Raw genomic sequence first — 22,427 nt, 5'->3', positions numbered from 1 at the left:
ATATGTATCATTACAGCATAAATTACAGTAAGTCTACACTTTCTGTAGACTAGAGATGAGCTGTCCGTCAGCACATTAGGCATCTAGCTGTGTGTAGCCTTCAACAACCCAACTCTTCTCCCACAGGCAACATCTAGCATCTCATGGGTATTTTCTGTCTATCCGGGGTCCAATCACATCCCGGCTTTAACAGAGATGCGCCACACAGACGCTCCAGTCTGATCTCAACTCTGGCTGGACAGCTGTAGACCTGCGACGCTACCACACACACACACACACACAAACACACACACAAGGGCAAATGCGACACAACTCAGACTTGCTCCCATTGTCTAATTCAAGCGGACTGGCATTCACCTGCCAGTTATCAAGAAACTTTTGGGATAAATGTTTTTCTGAGTAATTGAAATTTGCCGAATGCGTTCACCAGAAATCAATAGGACTGGGAAAAATAGATACGATGACAAAAATCGCGAGAACTTGAATCGCTCTAATTGTGTAGACGGTTCAGTTTTGCCAACTTTGTGCCCTAGCCCATCCAGTCTCTCAGTCAACGCGGGCTCAGCAGCACAGAGGCGGCTGGATGTCGCAGGCGGCGGGTCACTGAGCTTCAGCGAGTTTCCCAATCCACAACTCTTCAATGTCACCGGACAGGATGATGATCATTGGACTTCTGCTGAATGTCTTTTCTCATGGTAAGCAGCGCGTTTCTCATTCATTACGGGTTGTTTTTCTGTTTTATGTGGATATATCCCACAATATAGTTGCGTTTTAATTTATCATTTATCTGTTTGTGAGTTTATGAGATATTGATGGTCTGTTTGTGAAGTCTGCTGTATGGTGCAGCTCAGACTTTGTGTTTCCCATAGGAAAATAACTTCTCTCCCAGTTCAAGTAGTCAAGGCTAAATTCCCCTTGGATATAAGCTTATATGAGCGACATGCAGCATGCCAGGGCTTTTCTTGCACTTGTCTGGTGAATAGCTACAATATATTGTCATAGTTTTATCAAATGCCCTCATCCCAATGCCCATAAGGACACTGGTCCTCACTTTATATCGCTGACAATGTCGTAATTGCAGGTCCACTGCAATGGGAATTCATGTTTTCATTATTATCTCCAGAATTTGTTCCAATAACTAAATCATTGCGTGTAACCTGAGGAAAATTTGGTCCTTAGTGTGAAAAAAGAAAAAGTATAAATTGGAAGATGATGGATGACTGAGACTGAGATTTGCTTTGCATTTGCATACATTTTCTGGTTCAGAGGCATGACACCATTATGGAATAATACACTTTGGGGTATAAAAACCCCTCCAGATTCAGCAGGTCCACAAAGTCAGTCTCCCATTTCATTATCTAAGGAGCAGATTAAGATTTTACATCTGGATGACATCATAAGTTCAAGTCTTGTTCTGTCATTTCTGACTTGGTCACGTGCCAAAAGAGTTATTAATGTCCCAAATATTGATTGGACAGCTGTCCTGGACCATGGGATTAACTACAATAGCTAATAAATAAAAAATGTTAAATTGAATGATATTCTACTTCACATTAAGCCAATTTGGGTATGACATGCTAGAAGTCTGTATTTACATTTTACACAAATTCTGCATGTGAAGTTAATAGGAGAAAGGTGATCAATACAGTTATGTTAGCAAAAATGCTAATTTGTGGGAACTTCCAGATAAGACTGAGCTCAGTGCTTCATAATTTCTGGAACATCTCTTTGATGATGATCAAATGGACATTAACTGAAAAAAGTGCATTGATTTTATGCTGCACTTAAAACAGTGATATTTGCCAAGGTCAAGTGAATTTGGAATGCTGCCTTCATTGTCTTTTTTTTTTGCATTGTGTCCTCTACTCCTGGTTGTCAGGCAGTGGAGCCTGGTTCATTGCAGCTACATTAAAGTGTTATTCCTGTCGTAATCAGTCATTAAGGTCTATGTGACTGTGACTGAATCACTGTAATCTCCCAGCAGAGCATAAAGCGTGGTGATCTGCGGTAGTAGATATTGAAATGAGGACGTCAGTGTTGGAGAAGGAGCTCAAGAAGGAGCAGATATTATTTTTCATTATTTGAATGTGGTTATACATTATCTTCATGGTATTTTTCCCTGGATCAGGTCATGTGACATTATGGATCCATTTTCACACGGACAATATGAACTAGTCTTCACGTAAAATACAACTATTGTATGAGTTCCCTGGGCTGTGCTGGTCACTTCAGCCTTGGTCCAAACAATATTTGCAAATAATTGATAGCATGTTTTTCAGCATTCTTGTAGTGCTAGATGGGTGGGGTTCACTGCATTCAGGGAAATCCAGATAATGTCAGGTAAGGCTGTCCAGTAGAGAGTTGTATTGAAAAATGATAAATACTTTCCTGTGAATGTCAAAACCTTCAGGCACTCTACACTATAGCATCCTATGTGACAAACCCTGCCCATCTGGCACATGGGCAGGAGAAAGCAAAGTATTTGCAAATACTGTGTCATAGGTCTAAGTCATTACCAAATTAGTTACTTCTATCTAGCAAATTAGAAAGAAGGAAAGATAGTCTCAATGGTGAATTCTGCCACTATACCTGATCGTAAAAGAAATGATTGGATTTAAATGTTTCAAGATGAATTTCATTGACAAAAATCTAGTTGAGGTGGAAATTAGAACTACCTGAACAAACATGATTTATCCTGGTTCTGGACTAATGTCAGGAACCTTTCGTAGAGCTGCCATGTTTCTAACTGTTGATTTTCCAGGTCCAGATTTAGCCTAATCACAGACTAAAAGTATCGACTTAATGGAGGCTCTCTGTCCAGGCCTAACTCTTGTCTGGAAATAGCCCCTCTACACTCTATTCCATGTCTACCCTTATGTTGCTGTATGATGTTATTTTTGAAATGTAATACTCCTGCTGACCTTGTGCACTTTATGGCCTAAACCTCAGCAGTGGGGACTTCAGAGGTAAACACCAGCCTCCCCACTATGTCTGTCATCAGTAACAATTCATGGAGGTCAGGGTTAAAAGTTTAACCAGAGTCACTTTTAATGTTTCTTTTTAGCCTAATGTTCCTTCCCAAGGCTGAATCTCATGGCAGCTTCCAAGTTAAAACAGGAGGATTGCACCTGTCTGTCTCTTATAAAGCATTAAATGTCTTGGCTCCGTCTTACATTACAGATTTTTCCTGTGAACAAAAGCATAGTCTTACATCTACAGACAAATACTCTGACTGTTCCAGAGTTTAGGGTAAAGATAAAAGTGACTGAGAATTTGGGATCTGGGCTTTGTACTTTGCAACAAACTGCCTAAGGAAATACAATCAGCTAACTCAATCTTTTTTTAAACAAAACACATTTTATAAACATATAATTAATTAACATATAAAAATATCTTGTTGCCCTCTATATGCGTTCTCAGCACTGATTTTACCTCCACTCATCTACACGACACTGAAATATAGTCATTTATTCTTCACCAATTATTCACCAATTATTCTAGAATGAACACAGCTGAACCACTTTGTTTCCATTTTAATTCTCCATTAAGTGTGTACTGCATTATTTTTAGGTGTCTGTTTTTATCCATTTAATGACCGTTTAATATAGACATCTTGGGAAGTGTTTGTCACACAAATAATGTATGACATCACTATGAATGTGGGCGTACTTTTGCCAGATAAATCAATGGAAACCTGTCTATTGTTGGATGGCATTAGACCTGACCTTGAACCTCCGCTGCCGGGCCTTTGTGGATTAGTCCTAAAGTCCCAGTGCAGAGGGCAGACTTGCAACTGGTGGTCGGGCGGGGCTCTTTGGGTGCTTCATTTTGGGGGGCTTGCTCGTGCCACGCAACCCGATTGTCATAAATTTCTCAGGGTGTAATTCAGACTGTGTAAAGTTACACGGGTCTTACACGGATTGAGATCTACACGCTTGAGCTGTTCCTATTCAGACTTGAACTGTTTGAAATACACACTGAGGATTTTGGGTGTGCCTTCGCCTGCGCTCTGTTTTATTCAAAACCTCAGCTTCTTTGTCTTTCCCATTGGGCCATGGACCTTTCTCTTTTTCATCTCTTTCTGCTGAGGCAGTGTCTTTAAATACTGTGTGCCTGTAGTTCAGTTTTGTTTAGGACGAGAGGGAACAAAGATTGAATTGATAACATGCCCATGGGACATTAATTAGATACAAATATGATAAAATATACTTTTTAAAATATTAAATTATTTAGGATATACCACATTTTTGCCTATAAGAAATGACTGAAGTAATCTCCATATAAAAAAACCCCAACAGTTTCTTAATGACAACTGCTTTCTACTCAACTCACTGACAAGCCAGTCTGCAAATGCATGGCTCATTGCATTGAAAATTGACAGAAACAGTTGTTATGGTCACATCTGCATCACATACCAATTGAATGTTCATTGAATGTTGTCATTTCCTATCTCTATAAGTTTGTTTTTGTGTGCTCTGCACCCTGATGGTCACATGCGTACAGTTGATGGCACCAGTGATGTTTGGAAAACTCACAGCATGATGGGATCTGTCCTTGATCGGGCGTCTTTGTGTGTCAGTGGCCAAGATATTCTTTGGTTCATTGCCATTAAACACTGCACCAGGCAGCGGGAGACAGGCCTGAAATATTCCCTCAGCATCTGCGGACACCTTGCCTGGCTGACGCAGCACCTGACGCAAGGCTGCAGGTTACCTGGAGTAACAGGAGGGATGTTGGCTGTGTGATCTGGCTCTGCAAATCAGTGCCACAGCTCACTATCCATGTGCAAACGTTGGATGTACTGGGCATCTGTTAAACTCAGAACATTTAAATGATTTCTTGGCATCCTCCATACTCTCTGGTAGTGCCATCTCCTTTGATGATCCCTCAAAAACTCAAGCACATAAATGGCAGGACTCATCTTGTTTGCTGAGAGTCGTCAAATTGCTTTAAATACCATTCCAATTATTCATAGACCAATCAACAGCTCTGCGCAGTTTAATTCATTTCCTTCAAGCTTTTGTGACTCAACAGTTCAAATCCTATTTGACGTCTTTGGCATTTATTAGTATGCAGATTTCAGGAAACTGATGGGAGCGCTAGTCATATTACAGTTTTTCAGGTCCATAAGGAAAAAAGTGTACAAATGGACTTAAGTCAAAGTCACAATCCGCATACGATAATATGAGGGTGGACACGCCTTGATTTACTGATTTACCTCAAGTGTGCATCTTGCAGGAGGCTGTATATCCCTGCATGCAACTCCACGGTTGGAATCGGTAATTTATGTAAAAATTGACATAAGCATAACTGTGCTGCGCTTAAGTCAAGGTCTGAATCGCCCCCATAGCGAATAAGACTCAGTCCTATGAGTTTGCATAAATTGAGGCGAAAACAAATATGTAATTTGCCCACGCAACACAGTTTTGGTGAATCAGAGCCTGAAAAACTTTTTTACACCTACAGCTTTGTGGAAATGGTGATTAGCGGGGCACCTATCTCGGCCAATGTTGAAAGATTAAAGGAAGTTGCAGTTTTTTGTGAATGTAGGGTATTGCTAGTTAGGGAGAGAGGCAAGAAATTGAGTTGGTGTTGTTCTTTGATGAGAAGTTTCCAGAGAGGATGCATTTGGATTGTCCTAGTTACTGAGTGAGGCTGTATGTGCTTTCTCCACAGTGTGGGCATGTTGTGATCTTGTTTAGAAAGGCATAGGACCTACTTGTGGAAAGATGTGGAAAGGATGCATGCAGTGTGGAGAGTTGTTGGTTGATTTTTTGGGGGAAAGAGAGTTTACATGATGAAGGGAATAATGAAATACGGCAGGTACAGTATCGTAGAAGGGTTGAGGCGGAAGGAGTTGCGAAGATGAGAGCAGAAAAGAGAGGGTCCTACGCTGAAGCAGTGAAGAGTTTATGAGATATTGATGATGAGAGAGCGGGTGAAACAGTTAAATTATCAAGAGGATCGGTGTAGCTATCTGGATAAAACAAGATTTTTTTTGCTTCATGGCTTGTGAGTAATATTATCTGAGAGAGGAAGGAGAGCACAGGGGTCATAACAGTACCCAGAGAAATGAAGAAAAATCCACGTGCAATAACAATGCTTATGGCAAGGGGATCCAAACTCATTCTTACTTTGACAGGAATTAATACATTTGGCGTATTGTTCCATTGCTGAGATATTTGGTAGTCCTTTTGTACTGAGTCATGACTGCCTTAGGTTTCTTGTGTATCTTAAAATGTAGCTTAAACCCCTTGAAAACCCACAAAACTCATCACATTTGATGAAAATGTCATACTAACCAGTGATATGCCACTTATTTATTAAAAAAATGGAGGAAAGAGAGAATCTTTATCAGAGGTTGAATTATGGCACGGAGCACCCACTCTTCAGATATCCTTTATTTTCTTTATAATTCATTTTACTAGTAGAAAACATGTTTTCATGAGGCTGCCTAGGGCGAGCCCTCCAAAATGTCTCTCTCTAACAAAGGAAATATGTGTAAGTATGTGTTTATTGGTTGTGGTAAACAAATGGAACAGAGGAAATGATGAGATCAAGGGCTCACTCAGGCCTTACTCAACATTGAGCAACCAGCTCCAGCTGTTTTCAGAGGAAACACCTCTGCAGTAGCCATAAACAGAGGGGAAGAACTGCGCTGGGTCCTGAGTGTGGGATGGGCAGGTGCTCTTTGGATGAACAGCTCAGACAAGGCCAATGCATGGGAAATCTTTGTAAATGTACATTAAGATGCAGTCAAAACCAGTAGTTCTCATGTACCTTTGCCATGTGAAGTAAAGGCATTTTCATTTTTGGAATGAGTGCCTTTGACATTTTTGTGTAGCTTGGAAGTGTTTTGACTGAATCTAAATTTACAAAGACTTCCCATGCATTGGCCTATTCTGACTCAGTCTCTGTCCAGGAGTTTGAGTCATAAAAACAAAAAGGAAACAGACATTTAGGCAGCAAAATCTTCAGCAGCAGTCATCCATGTTGGGTAGTAGAGGCCTTTTCTACTATCCAGTGTTGCTTTTGCTCACTCCTGGCTGCCCTCGCTTCCTCAAGCCTGCGAATCCCTTCTGTCGCTCTCCAAAAACACACAACACAACTACAACCACACTCTCCATGGTCTCCTCTCAAATCAAATTACTGCCCAACAATCTGGAGGCTCTGCTCCCCGTCCCGACCAACGAGCATTTGAAAGGAAAGAAGACTAATGTGCCTAACCGATTCCCTCACTGTGAATGTTGATATGTGGTGTGTGGTTGCCGTTTATGGCGTTAACCTTCATCAGCTTTGCCTCACAAATTCTATTAATCAACCCAGCGAGAAATCAATAGAGTGTATTATGGCTCACATATCTCAGTATAATTCATCTCTCGTCCTCTTTCCTAAGGTTTTTGCTTGAATTTCCTTCCTCATTTTTCTCTAAACACACACCACACACTCAGACGGACCATTCCCTTCATCCAGACCTTCACCTTGTCTTAACTCGAACAATCCAGCGTGGGCATGGAGCCTCTTCATCATCAATAAAGAATGTTCATGTTAATACCATAGTTATGACCTGTCAGATGCTCCGTACCTTATATTGGTTGTGATTATCTGTATGTGTGTGTGTTTTTCTTTTTTTGTGTGTGTGTGTGCAAAGAAAGAGGCTCTCTGAAACTAGAATTGCTCATAGTCTCCCTCTTTGTCATGGTAAGCCTGGGGGAACGTACACTGTGGAGTAGAGGATAATGAACAAACTGTTCACTGCCCAAAAGGGAGATTACATGAAGCCTGTTTACACTGCACAACCTCAACATGGGAGGTTTCACTCTTCTGTGATAATACTTTATTATCATTATCTGAGTATGGAGATAGATAGATAGATAGATAGATAGATAGATAGATAGATTTTGCTATAGTTAGAATTATAAGTGAATTTACTGGATGTCTACGCTCTCCAGGATATACTGTATATCCAATTTATGTGGTGATCCATTGGAGCGAGCCATCATCCGTTTCTGTTGTCCTGTCATCCACACAAATTATGTGTGATTGTTGTATTTCATAAAAATGGAGCCCTGTGTTTCATTTGTATGTATTTTAAGTGCTCTGTAATTAATGTCTTCATTACACTTGCATGCTTTGGAGGCTGTGACCATGTATACGCATCATTGCCCTGTGTCTCAGTAGTGTATGTTGTTGAATTTTTTTTTTTCCACTTCTCCCCATGGAGTCAGTGCAATAGCCTTGGCAGTTTTCCTGCAGCAGCGATGAAGCGTATCCTCTGTTTACGGTGTGTCTCATGCCAAAGTGAGATGTGGACCTCATGTGGCGCCTCCGATTGCAAACATGCAGCACCCGAATGTGATTTCATCTGCGCTTTGTGTTCTCAGGCAACTTGAGATTAATTGAAGTATGTGACCATTTAAACACAATGCTGCGTGTGTCTGTTTGTTTGTTTGTTTGTATCTGTATGAGCCTGTGTGATGTATATGCTAATGAATGGGAACATAAATACATGTGAAGACAAAATGGGTTCAGATCTGTGTTTACAGATGTGCATTAAGCTCAAACAGGAACATTTTCTCCTTATAATTCCAGCCACACTACACACATTTTTAAAGCTGTTTGGCAGCCTATTACTTTCCTGAGGTTAAAAACTGACAGGACATAACAATTTAATGAGATAAAATGAAAAAGTGTGTGCATGTTGCCTACCCAAGCTGCTTTTTTCTCAGCCTAAAATCACTGTGTATAAGCTGTAATTTGTGGGGACACTTATGTGTCACATTTGATCAAATTAATTTCCTGAAATGCCTAATCAAAATGCTTCATTTTACCTCTCCCTCCGGCTGTGTCTCTGGCCTTCCAACAGCAACAATCAATATTATGAAATAATGTTTTGTAGGTTGCCACTTCCACTCAGTTTAGAGTGAACATTGCCAATCTCAATATTCTTAATACTTAATTACTATGGACCAACTGTTTTTCAGTTTAATAATTTACTAGTTGTGGAGGAAAATAGTTCTTTTTGATTAGTGATATGTGACACATTTGTATTGAACAACCGTTGTATAACTTAATGAGATGAATCCTTTTTAGACAGATGACTGGCCATGGTTGTTGTAATTCTACAATAAACAGCCATATTTGTTTTTGTGCCATGGTTTGTGGGTGCAAGATGTGTTGCTACATGTGCCAGGAGAAAAGTCTGCCTCAGCCCCTTTGTCTGAGTGAACTAAAGGGGGGAAATGTCCTCATAGTGGACAGATATTCAAATTTCTTCACCTTAGACTCAAGCTGGAAGGATATAAGTATGTAAAAATATTGTTTGGTTGGAATTAAGATACACTTTGAGCTGTGCTAAGTAAATGGGTCTAGAATCTGGAATTAGAGGCAGTTTCTGAATCTGACATTGGCAGAAAGTTTGTGCAAAATGGACGGGATCCTGTAGGGAAAGGCATTGCCCCCAATAATAGCAGGTCAAGCAATATTTTTGTACAATTAATATTTTTACAACTTCATGTGGTAACAGTTTTGTGAAAATGGATACATCATACTTTGGGTCAAATGAGCGCCATGGTTTGTGGACAGTAGGGTGCTCTCAGTGTGGATATGTAACTGTCTCTGTTTCAGTGATACTGAAGAAGATTCTGCTTCATATAGCTGAATGTACATAACAATGAATGTAGATAACAATGAGTTTACAGTTTTCTAACAGGGGCTGCGGTTGTATTCTGCCTTTTATTTCACCTTCCTAGCTGGATGTGATAGTAACCCATAGTGCAGTCAAGGGGAATCTGCAGGTCTACGGAGTGCACTCACCTCGCTCTGTGGGCCTAATTGCAGCTTAATTAGCTTAATTATTACTTAATTATATAATTAGAATCACAGTATACCCAACTGCTGGGCACAATATAGCAGCGTACTAAACCAGCCACTACATCACTGATGGTAATGTTGGTGCTCTCCATTGTCCTCCTGTCATCCAGGTGGTGTGCTAGCGTCTGCATCCTTAGACTGTCTGGTGGCAGAGCAGGGCTGTGTGCAGGAGCAGGCCTGCATGGTGCTCTACAGGCTGCTGGAGTACTGCGCCGCTGAGGAGGCGGTGTCGCCCCTCGGCCCAGACGCCCGGTGGGAGTGCCTGGAGGCCCAAAATTCTTTGCAGCAGTACCGCCCCCTTCAGGTTTGCAAATGTCAGCGTGGCTCTCGCAGGGAGGAGCACTGCCTCAGGGTCTACTGGACTGTCAGATTTGCAGGTGGGATTGAGTGTGTGTGTGTGTGTGTGTGTATGTGTGTTTTGCATTCTTCATTACATATAAGTAATAATATGTGTGATAACACTCTTCACTCTATGTCTGTTGTTATTTTAGCATATGATGAGTATGAAGTGTCTCCATATGAAGAGCTGGAGTTAAATTTAGTGAGAAACATTGAGATGTCACGCATGGCCTCCATCATGGCAGGTACTTCTCCCACTACAAAACATCTGGTAATAATTACAGTGTTAACATTTGACTGTTTGCTATCAAGATTATTGTACGTCATACATACCTGATACACATTACTCCATTTTTTCCTGACAATACCCCAGCTTCTTCTCTTTCCGTGGATGGCCAAAACCAGTGTCTAAAGGCAGCGCAGGACTGCGGCCTGTATGAGAAGTGCGGCTCCCTGCGGTCAGAATATGTCGTGGCCTGCACCAAGCGAGCAACGGTCTCTGACGACAGCTGTAACCGGCAGAAATGCCACAGAGCGCTGCGGCGCTTCTTGGAGCGCGTGCCAGAGGAGTACAGCTTCGCCCTGCTCTTCTGCCCCTGCTCCGACACACTGTGCGGGGAGCGTCGCAGGAAGACCATCGTCCCGTCATGCTCCTACGAGGAGAACATCAGAGGAGAGGAAAGAGTGGGCAAGCCCAACTGCCTCAGCCTGCAGATCTACTGCTCCAGGGATGAGCTGTGTAGGTGAGCAGGTCGCTTGGGTCAATCACATACAGTTCATCGCAGAGAATTGTCCTGATTAGGGTCACAGAGCCTAGAACAACATACGTAGAACCAAAGAGCCACAAAGTCTCACAGTGTGTATTACAAAGTTTCGCATAGAACCAAACAGTACCACATGGAACCACAAAGTACCAGAAGATGTACCACAAATAATACAAAGAACCAAAAATAAACCCTTGACAGAATTGGCAACATTAACCCAATAAAATCTGGCATCCCAAAATGCATCCCAAAATGCAGTCTCTGTACAAAATATTAAGTGAAGGAGCCCATTTCTGTTTTGACACTTTACTCCCTCCTCATGGATATGATTATGCTGTCTTCTGTGAGGAGAACTTTGGTTTGCGCTTTTGCGCTGTTGCTATCATTTTGTCTACATATTGTTAATATCCTGTATTAGCTTTACATCTAGTTTGTTTGTAAAGGTTACATAGTTTCTAGATAATGGGAAAGTAATCACTCAGGCAATGCTTGTAAATTTAAAGCTGAGAAGGCCATGCAAAATCCCCACTGCTGTGTAAAAAACAGATTAAAAGGAATAGCACTGACAACAGCTGACATGTTTTAGAGGTTCCTTTGTTCCACATGGATGGCCACCAGAGGTTTCCATTGAGAGGGTGTGGAAAAAGCATACCAACACTCATCAAGCCATTGCTTCCTTATTTTATCTTCAATTTTAGTGCAAGATATGTCATTTTGTAGATTTTGACCAAGGATGGAATAGCCAATCCCCCATCCAGTTATTGATTTTCCCAAAACTGTTAGAATCCATATTTTGCAATTAAAGTAACAAATAACAAGATGTTTTAGATTGTGTGCACATGAATGTTTCAAATTTGAACTTCAGGCATCTAAACATTTTACTATTTAAAATCTATAGATTGTAATTCGCCAAGGGGAAGAACTACCTCTACTGAATCGTGGGAAGAGAAGCATATCAAAATCATTATTTAGCCTCAACTGAATACGTAAATAAGAATACCCAGTGCAACCTTGGCTATAAAATAGTTTTTATTCCACAGTCTGCTGGAAGTAAATTATGAACGCAGTTCTGCATTTGTGTTGCAGACCCATTGCAGCTTCCCAAGCGCTCTTCATCTTTGGAAGAAATATTTGATGTGACTGCAATTACATTGTGGCATGTTATGGTCACAGTGTGTAATCATTAGGCCCTAGGTGTGTGAAATATTCCTATCCAACATGCAAGCGGTATTTGACTTTGGTCGAACATTTTCACATTTTAGCGCACACACCTCCGTGGGAGTTCAGCCTCTGAGATTAGCGGCCCTGGGGATCCACTGCCACCACCGACACTGAGGCTATTATTCTCAGCTCTCAATACCAATAATGGCAAACAAGTAAAATTGCTTTGTGAAAACTATGAGCATGGGCATAGAATGAAATAATATTATCCGAGTCCTGCTATGTGGTGTTTGTACATGTGATTGAAGACTGATTTTTAGATTAGGTTTGTGAGTGGTGGTGACTATGGGTCCCCAGGGTGGCCAACGTTGGTGGTTGACTATTTATAAGCTGTTTAGAGGCATATGGGCTAGAAAATGAAAGTGTTTACTAAAGAGAAATATGGTTTTAATGTAAGTGCACAGCTATCTCTCTCTTTACTCTCATGTTTGTTTTTTTTGTTTTTTTTGCTAGATCCTGAATACCAAAATGAAATTGTCAAAACACTATAAAATGCACACTCTCTACCCAGTGTTGACACATGAAAAACTGTTTTTTCTCCTCTCTCTGTTTCTCTCTCAATCTCTGTCTCTCTCTGTGTGTGTGTGTGTGTGTGTGTGTGTGTGTGTGTGTGTCAGATCTCGGTTTGCTGATTTCCAGCACAACTGCCAGCCCTCCCCTCTGTCTGCCTCTGGCTGTATGCGAGAGAGCAGAGCCATGTGCCTAAAGGCCTATGCTGGACTCATAGGTGAGTTGGAGAGAAAGAAGTTAAAGGAGTAGAAGAGGGTGAAAGAGGGAATAGCTCAAGTTAAAAAAATATTGGACAGAGTTACTCCAAGGACAGGTTATTGGTAATCATCAGTAGTTGCCTTAAAGTGATTTTTGGCTCATACAATTTTCATTTTTTAGTGCAGATATTCTCTGCAGGGGTTCATAAATGGACCACTGGTGAAATTTGCTGCTCTGGAGATCTGTACTCAGCACCACATTTAAAAACAATTTTTAAAAAATTGTATTTCCAACCAGTCTGCCAACAGATCCAGGTAATACGATTTAATTCGGTGTCCTAGACTATATTTTTCAAAAAGTAATTTTGTGTATTTGCAATCAATATCAAGAGCTGGGGAAAAAGACTGAATGGTGACCTTGGATCCCCACAGCAGCTAATATTGTAGGTTGACCTTCTATGGAGGTGTGTGTGCTGAAAAATGAAAATGTTCTGCCAAAGGGAAAAACGGCTTCAAAAGTTCTCAACCACTATATAAAATGCAGCTGTAATATCACTGCGGGTTCTTTGTGCTTTCTTTCCAAACCAGGCACCATCATGACTCCCAACTATGTGAGCAACAGCAGCATGGAGGTGGCCCAGTGGTGCACCTGTGAAGGCAGTGGGAACGAGTGGCAGGGCTGTCAGCGCATCCTGCACATGTTTAGCCACAATATCTGTCTGCGTGAGTACAGCCAGTGTTGTGTGGGTTACTGCAAAAAATAGACTGTTTATTCTGGGCTGAGTACTGATAGCCTGTTCATGACAAGTCAAGGATTACTTCTGGTTCCATGAGTTGTATGTTCCTATTTCTGAATGTTTATGACGTCTATGAGAGTAGATAAATTCAAAAAATGTCTCTTTAATAATGTATAATGTTCATAATCTCTATTGTTAAAGGTGATCTTTTAATAGCACTAAGACCCTCAGCACTGCTTAAAGGTGCTACATGTAACTTTTAACATCGACAAATCATTACCACATCAATTTTGAGACATTAAAATGATTAAGACCATCGCTGAGATGATTGGCAGCCTCACCTGACCAATACACTGCATTTTACATTGTGTGCCACCGGGTCGGATTTCGCTGTAAATCTGCTGGATTGCTTTACAGTACAAAACAGTAGGAGCACCACTGTTCTTCCGGCACAAACAAAAAGCTTTCAGAGTTTCTTGTAATGGCAGATGGTGGATCGAGTTTGAGGCCTACAGAAAAATCACTTCCAACATGTTTGTACTGAAGAAGTAAAGATCCTTTGTGACAGGAAGCAACAGGGTTTGTGAGAAATGTCTTAATTGAGAAACACTAGCACTAACAATAGCACTGATGTGAGACAGAGGCTGTCATTCGTCTCGACCGTAGTCTCATTTGTACATGATAATTATACTAAGGTTTCACAATAAATTTGATAATGACGTATTGATGTAAAAAAAAAAAAAAAAAAGCTACATGTAGAACCTTTTAAATTATAATAATAAAGCTATTCACAAGAATCAATGCATGAATTTGGGACATTTTGGCCATTTATACTCATCTAGATATGTATGCGTCAATGCATAATTGCAATGCTTCATCTTATCAGTCAAAAAATGTGTTCCCCGAAGTCTTGAGTACAAGCATCCTCAACATTTGATTATTCTCAGAATTCTATTCATTATTATGTGAGTGTTACAATATATCCAATCATGAGACACACTGCTCATTGTGATGCTAAGCAACATATCTGTGTCAAAATAATGACAGAGGTAACATTACCTTTCTGCTAACAAACGCTGAGATGAATATTTAAATAGAACTGAATTGATTGTGAAATGATGCTCTAACTGAGCATTTTAGACTCTTCATTAATATGACATTCAAATGAAGTAGGCCATAATTGATAGAAAGGGTGATTCATTGAACCACAAAGATTTCAAACAAATAAATGAATGAATGGCAAGGGACAATTCCCCTTGTTTCTGGCTGGCTGCCAAATGTGAGTGTGGGTTGCCAGTTCGGTGGAGTTAATCAATCCACCTTCAAAATCTGACAGGCATAGCATGTTGTTGAATGGTTTCCAAACCAGCAGGGGTGGAATCAAAATATCCTACTCAAGAAGTGCTGTTGCTTTGCTGAAAGTATACTTAAGTAGAAGTAAAATTACTGGTGTATAGAAAAAAGAAGAGCTAAAAAGTAAGCTCAGTTAAAATGTATTCATAGTAAAAGTTGAGTTACTTTTAAAACAGACATTGTTATGCCTCCGCGCCGGCGACAGCCGTGGCCGGAGGCATTATGTTTTCATTTTGTCCGTCCGTCCGTCCGTCCGTCCGTCCATCCCATTCTCGTGAACGCGATATCTCAGGAACGCCTTGAGGGAATTTCTTCAAATTTGGCACAAACGTCCACTTGGACTCAAGGATGAACTGATTAGATTTTGGTGGTCAAAGGTCAAAGGTCAAGGTCACTGTGACCTCACAAATGACGTTTTTGGCCATAACTCAAGAATTAATACGCTAATTACAATTACAATTGCAATTTCCCATTTGGCAGACGCTTTTATCCAAAGTGACGTACACATGAGATTTTAATACAACACAAGCAAGGTTCTAGTCAGGAGAGAACAATGAGAGTAAGTGCATAGAGTGCATAGAGGCAGATAAAGTTTTTTTTTTTTTTTTTTTGGTTACACAGTCCATTAGGTGAGAAGGTTCCACCACCGAGGAACCACAGAAGAGAAGAGTCTGGCTAGAGACTTAGGGCCTTGTTGTGGTGGCAGCACCAGGCGCCGCTCCTTGGCAGAGCGTAGACCTGAATGAGGGAGTTCAGGTAGGTCGGAGCCGTTTTGGTTGCTGCTTTGTAGGCGAGCATCAACATCTTGAACTTGATGCGAGCAGTAACTGGGAGCCAGTGGAGGGATATGAACAGTCCCTCTGTCCCTCTGGAGTTGCAGTAGTCAAGGCGTGATATTACAAGAGCCTGTACTAGGAGTTGTGCTGCATGCTCAGACAGGTAGGGTCTGATCTTCCTGATATTGTACAGAGCAAATCGGCATGACCGAGCAACAGAAGCCACATGCTCCTTGAAGGTTAGTTGGTCATCAATCATGACACCCAAGTTTCTGGCAGACTTTGTAGGAATGAGCTGAGCTGATTCAAGCTGGATACTGATCTGTTGTTGTACAGAGGGACTGGCTGGGATGACAAGGAGCCCAGTCTTTGACAGGTTAAGCTGAAGGTGGCGTTCCTTCATTCATGCCGAGATATCGGCAAGGTATGCCGATATCCGTGCCGAGACTGTGGGGTCAAATTGTGACAAAATTTCACACAAATGTCTAATAGGATAAAATGATGAAGTGATGACATTTTATATCCAAAAGTTCAAAGGTCAACTTCACTGTGACATCATAATGTTTTGCTTACCACTGTAGCTGGGAAAACGATCTTGGGTCATTCTACAAAAACGGTGGAAGTGCTGTCACTTACTTTTGCAGACACCAAAATTCTTTAAGTAATAATCACATTAATTATATATGTTCAATAAATAAAGACTGTCCTTGCAATGTTAAAACAAAGTTTATTGGCGGAGGCATACAACCGTGAGGCGGTTATTTCTAGTTACATATGATCTTTACCATGCAATGCAAAATAAGTTAAGGGTCAGAGACCAAACTAGGTTCTTTTAACTGAGGAAAAAAACAACAAAAAAACAAGAAACACATAAACAAAATAAAGTCTGAATCAACACAGTTGACCAGTCAAGCATGACATAATTTCCCGCCCCCTGTCAGTCTAATGTGAACATGGAGGCGTAAAATGACTCAGCACTCTCTAACTGCATTCCATTTTTACTTACCCATTCACTTTTCCCCTATCTTTCCATCATTCACCCAAAAAATCTTCCCGTGGGCAAATTAATTGCGACTGTGTAGTAATGCAGGGTGAAGACAGAATAACAAAGATGCCAGGTGAAACATGCAGTGCATAATTGGCATGGTTGTACATGAACAAACTGAAAACACTACATTGATGCTTCTTTGGCTATTAGCTATCTGACTAAATAGCAAGGCTGGCAAACAAGCAACAACCAGACAAACACAAACCTGTAATACTGTACAAGCTAATATCATGGATAAATCTGCGTAGCCTACTTCATGTTACACATTCTTGTGCAGATGCAATTTACATTTGACCAGTTTCTGATGCAATGCTTACATACTTCAGTCAAAACATACGCAAGTAGCAAATTACTTGGTTAAAAAATAAACACTCGTAACTAATTTGTAACAAATGTGCAACAAATTAGCCTCTTCCACCCTTGCTAACCAGAGTATCTGTCTAAGCAGCAGTATGCTCATTGTCAACTGTCAGCCACAGAATGTATTTTACATCATCATGCACAGTGGTACAGTGTTGCTAACTCTAGCTGTGGTTATAAAAACTGATGATTTTTGATGGTGTTGCAAGGACGAATAATGAACTTAATGATGACGGTTCCTGCTGATTTGTTTCAGGCAATGCCATCAGCTCCATGGGAAGCGCCGCACCTCCTCCTGTGGAGAACACACCCATGCCAGCCTCCCAGCCCTCCCCGCGCGTCTACCAGGAGAGGGTCCACGTCAGCGTTAACACTCTGCCCGACTTCAACAGTGTAAGCACTCTCCACCTCCTCATCGTCTCACCACACACACACACACACACACACACACGCACACAGCCTGTATACTGTATTATTGTGAATAGTAGTGAATAGGGCCCAGCATCTCCCTATATAACCCCGGTCTTTCTCTCACACCTCAGTCTCTCCCTCCCTCCCTCCCTCCTCTACCCCTACCTCTCATTGTGGGTGAGGATTAGCCGTAGGTGTTTGCAGCATTAGAATCAACCCTCTTGTGTTAATATTCATTTATGCACACCCATCTGCCCCATATTCTCCATTTTCTCACCATTCTAATCCTCCTCATTCCATATCTCCTCTTCTCCTATCCAATCCTGCAATCCTTTACAGAAACCCAAACCCTCCCACCGGTAAGCGGATTCCTACGCATTTAATATCCAGAAATCACTTTCAAATTTATTTAAAGATGCTACATTTGGATTTCCTCATTACCGTACGTCACTGGGAAATAAGATGACGCATTCTGCCACCGTAATAAGAAGTGACGCCTTACAATAGTTTCCATTATGTTTAAAGCTTCTAATTTGATTTGAAAACAAATCTGACTGTGTTCCTTGACCTTGTCTTGAGGCAAGACTCTGTTGCCTGTGAAATATTTGAAAATACTGGAACTATCTTCACCTCGGCCAAGGAGCTTGTGTTTTTGACTGTTTGTTTGTCTGCAGAATATCTAAAAAACTTAGAAATGCATTTCCATGAAATTCGGTGGACAGACAGGCCTTGGGCTAAGGAACAACTGATTAGATTTTGTTGGTGCTCTGGATCTGGGATTTATGCCATTAAATGCCTATCATTTTTTAGCCATAACTATGAAACTAATGGAGATAGAGACTTGATTCCAAATCCTAAGGGTATGTTTGCAGTTCAAATTTAAGCCATAGGAATGATGTCTTTGGGTGTAACAGCAAGTTGGAAAATTGTTCAGCCTTGGCTCAGGTTTGCGCTCTCCGAGTGCCTTCTATTTCCTTTTGATGTCTTCTTCAGTGGGCTGGGATCATCCATCAAACAGTCCTTTTTACATCACAGTGTGCAGGGGTCTTGTGTGCAGGGTTGCCTTTCTGTCTGCCTCCAAATCAACCTCAGTGTGTGAATGGATGTAAGGAATGAATGTAAGGCACCCTGTTGCTACACTGATGTTGACCTTACCATCTCTTAATGATATATATATCACACAGTAGTAAGCCTCTTGGATTGCCTGGTTTGGTGTCACACACAATGTCAAAAGAAAAGTGATGGGGGAGCTATAGAACTTAATACTGATGGTTAGTGCCACAAATCACTTAACAATGATGTAGAGATTTAAAGGTAATACATATGTGTGTCTTGTTATCACATATCATCAGATCAGATTTACATCATGTATCTACACCAAACCTGCATTTTCATTCATGTTATTCTTGTGATCTTGGGCAGCAAAGTGAATATTTATGACCATAAACAACTCTCTTCCAGTGCTAGAGTTCAGAAGACAAAAGGAAAACTCTAATTTGAGATCAAGAGATGCTTTTAATTAACAATGAATGGGAGTCTTACTTTGTGAGCTCATGTGAATACTACCCTGTTAATATTACATGAACGTTACCTTCTGAATATTTTTGAGGTTTTACAACCAAATGAGCTTCATGTCATGGTAGCTCTAATAGTTCTGAAACAGAAAATATACGCATATCTCATAGTTTACTGTGTTTTCTTGGCTCTAGCTTTAAGATATATCACTTAAATTCTGTTTTAGGGTGGACTTTCACTGTAAGTACACATTTTGACCTTCCCTCCACACTTCAACACTTCCGTTAATTAGAAATCACTCTTCCCTCCATTTCAGATGGAGGACAGTGAGGAAGAGGAGAAGGAGGAGGAGGAGAGCCAGGAATTCAACGTTATCCCGCCATATTCTGAGAAGGACTCAAACACGGAATCGAGGACGAGAGGGAGCCAGCGGGGAGCGGCGAGCCGAGCGGCGCCCATGCTGCCACTACTGCTGTTGCCTGCTCTTCCCCTCTGCTGGGAGTGTCGGGGCTACTGAGGCCTTCATCCCACCCTCCGCTCTCGCTCCACACTCGCTACCACGTCCACCTCCATCGCAGCACTCAGAATGAACCGCAGAGGACAATTGCAAGGAAGAAATGGAAATGCTCCGGCTTAACTGTGGCTCATTTCTTTTTCTTTCTTTGTTCATTTCACCACAGTACCTTTTTTAGGTCACCTGTCTTTTCTTTATGGTTGTCTCTCTTCTTACTGCCTCCTCAAGAGTTACAGTATATTAGTAGTCTTATCTGTCATATCTTTGCTCGAGTCCTCTCATAGTGAAGGAACTGAACAACTTGAGCAGATACGTGAGTGCATGGGTGAAATAAGAAGTGTTGTCTGGTAAATAGTCTATGTAGGGCCTGCCTCACTCTAACTACATCCCCTCTTTTAACAAGAAGCACACTGCCCAAGGCCACATTCACTATACATGCTCCCAAAAAACATAACCAGTCATCCCCACTGCAGCCATGCCTGAATTAGGCTTTTGATTTCTATTTCATGACTCATGTCACATCCTTTTCTCCGTTGCCCCCTTTGGCTGTTTCTCTCACTCTTTCATATTATGGTCGAGTAAGATAATCCACTTCACAAAAAGCTAATAAGAAATTGTACTGCACTTAAATCTGTTTTGTGCCACTTTTAAAAAACACATTTTTCTATTGAATAGCAACAGTTGCAAAGTAGTAAAAGATGAATCAATGTGTTGTCACATTATGATTGAGAACCTTTGGTTCTTTTCACTTTGCATCCCCAACCCAGAGTGCAACAGTCACTCTATTCTGCCTCTTTTGTTAACACATGACTTGGCGTTATTATTCCTGCCATGGTGAGTGGCTGAGAATTCAACCACAGGCAAAAGCAATGAGATCAAATTCCATTGTAGAAATGATGAGCGGAGAAAAGCAACATAAGCAATAATAGCAGAATTCAAATGGCTCAGCATGCAGGGAAAGTCTGGAGTACGGCTCAGGGGAGGAAATAGCCAATTTACTGCTGTCAGACCTTCTCGCTTTTTATCCTTAGGAGATGTGTTTTTAGTGCTCCTTCCCCCTCATGTAGATGTTGTGAGAGTGAGATGCAGAGATAGGGATGGACAGGGGAGGCTGTAAAGCCTGCTGGCTGCTCTGATCATTGAGCAGCACATTGAGCCATTCTCTCTGCCTGATATATCTTTTGCTGATGTTAATGATTTTTTCTCTTATGGCTCATTTTCTTGTGAAATTACTCAGCTGCAAGGGATGTAGGTAAAGTGAAGTATTAGTGAAGTTGGTTAGAGGGACAAACTCATCTAATTTGAGGCTAGTGTGAAACTCTGAAAGGAAACTTTTTCACCTTGCTGGCTTGTTCACTTTGATCATACAGGCCAAAATGAGTGAAACATCTTTTTTTTTGTTATTATTAAAGATGTTTAGATGATTTGCTTTGCTAATTGTACATGTTTATTAAGCAGCCAAGATGGAATAAGTACAGCGATGGACAGTGATGACAACTGTTGTGACCAAACCCCAGGAATTGGATTTATGTGCCACTTCAAGCGCCCCTCCATTGACCTCACAGATTAGGAAATGTTCATACAAACCTTACAGACAATTCATTGGTTTACATGTCAAAGGAGGAACAACTTATTCTACCTGTACATCCTTTCCCCATCCCACAGCGGAACCTCATTTTGACTGGGATTGTGGCTGGTAGCGTGTTTTTAGTAAAGTTTAGACATTTGAATGTCACTTGAGGAGGCAGTATGGCACTCCCTGTTGAAACACTGTTGCCCCAACCATTGGCCTTGTTTACATAGTGATTTATTGAACTTGAGACATATTTTTCACTCTGAAATCTATTGTCTGAGTTTTTGATAAGGACGGACAGCATGAGGGCAGAAACGCACTGGAAATGTAAGAGGCGTGCATTCGCAATGCTGATTGTTTTCGACGGTCCATCACTACTCCGAACTTGGTTTGATTTTTAGGAATCAACAGAGGACCAAAATGTTTTTGAGAGGTTTCTAGACCTGCAGTGATAATTACCTAGTTTAAAGCAAAAAGACATCACGCAGGTTTTTAACCACATTGTTCTTGTTGAGAAGTAGGCAACAGGAAGGCAAGACATGGATGAGGAAAAGGTCATTAATAAATAACAACGCCCTGTAGCCTAATATACAGTATGTTTCAGACATTGACTGCACGTTAAGCAGGTAATCTAGTTAGTAGCATACAATGTTCAGATGTATGGGCAGAATATGAACACTAAATAGTCTAGCTGGTCTGCTAGCTGGTCTCCAGATATATGAAACAGACCATAGAGCAGGTCAAGGAACACAAAATATGATATAGTAGCATCACCCATCACAGTGTTGCAGTGCAGTATCAGTGTAGCTGGTCATTCAAATCTGCCGCCTGCAGTGTGCCATAGAAACATCGGACTAGGAGCATCAAATGACACCTGTCAATTATTGCATCCAGTGCGCTCTGGCCTTAATGACTAAATGTGAGTTTTACATGTATTTTAAGGTTTCAAAAGGTTTGTTTATGTTTGTAATGTTTGTAAACACTGGAGTAAAACATGACCTATATTTTTAGATGAGTTAAGGAAGTTCCAAAAAGCTTATTCTCCATCCATAAGTCAAACTCTTCAAGAAAATAATGTGAATATGCCCCAAATTAGATGGACAAATTTTAGATTGTATCTTTAAAATCAAATGGAGTGACCATGTACAGGAATATGTTTATGCTAACCTTGTTTTAAAGACACACATACCAAATAATTCTGACTATAATGTGTAATGATTGTGTGATTTTGTGACA

The 22,427-nt window shown here is 40.9% G+C and overlaps 1 protein-coding gene across 1 annotated transcript; it reads left to right on the top strand.

Moving 5' to 3' along the window:
- The first annotated feature begins 640 nt into the window (after positions 1 to 640).
- gfra3 (GDNF family receptor alpha 3) lies at positions 641 to 19,621 on the top strand. The gene is made up of 8 exons (XM_071528867.1): positions 641 to 695; positions 9,984 to 10,250; positions 10,365 to 10,457; positions 10,586 to 10,955; positions 12,815 to 12,924; positions 13,493 to 13,627; positions 17,435 to 17,571; positions 19,421 to 19,621. The coding sequence occupies exons 1-8, from the start codon at positions 641 to 643 to the stop codon at positions 19,619 to 19,621; spliced, it is 1,368 nt and encodes a 455-aa protein (XP_071384968.1).
- Positions 19,622 to 22,427: the final 2,806 nt, after the last annotated feature.

The sequence above is a fragment of the Centroberyx affinis genome, unplaced genomic scaffold (assembly GCF_046629955.1).
Source record: "Centroberyx affinis isolate AG114_WGS23_722 - 3 ecotype Tasmania unplaced genomic scaffold, CSIRO-AGI_Caff_v1 ptg001735l_1, whole genome shotgun sequence".
Classification (NCBI taxonomy): Eukaryota; Metazoa; Chordata; class Actinopteri; order Beryciformes; family Berycidae; genus Centroberyx; species Centroberyx affinis.
Note: the sequence above shows the minus strand (reverse complement) of the source record. Positions and strands in the feature narration are given on the sequence as shown.

What these genes read in the sequence shown, in the direction of transcription:
- gfra3 (XM_071528867.1), top strand. Translation starts at nt 641, where the DNA reads ATGTCACCGGACAGGATGATGATCATTGGACTTCTGCTGAATGTCTTT. An exon ending in CTGGACTGTCAGATTTGCAG is followed by an intron (nt 10,251 to 10,364) that starts GTGGGATTGAGT and finishes TTGTTATTTTAG; the next exon opens with CATATGATGAGTATGAAGTG. An exon ending in TCCAGGGATGAGCTGTGTAG is followed by an intron (nt 10,956 to 12,814) that starts GTGAGCAGGTCG and finishes TGTGTGTGTCAG; the next exon opens with ATCTCGGTTTGCTGATTTCC.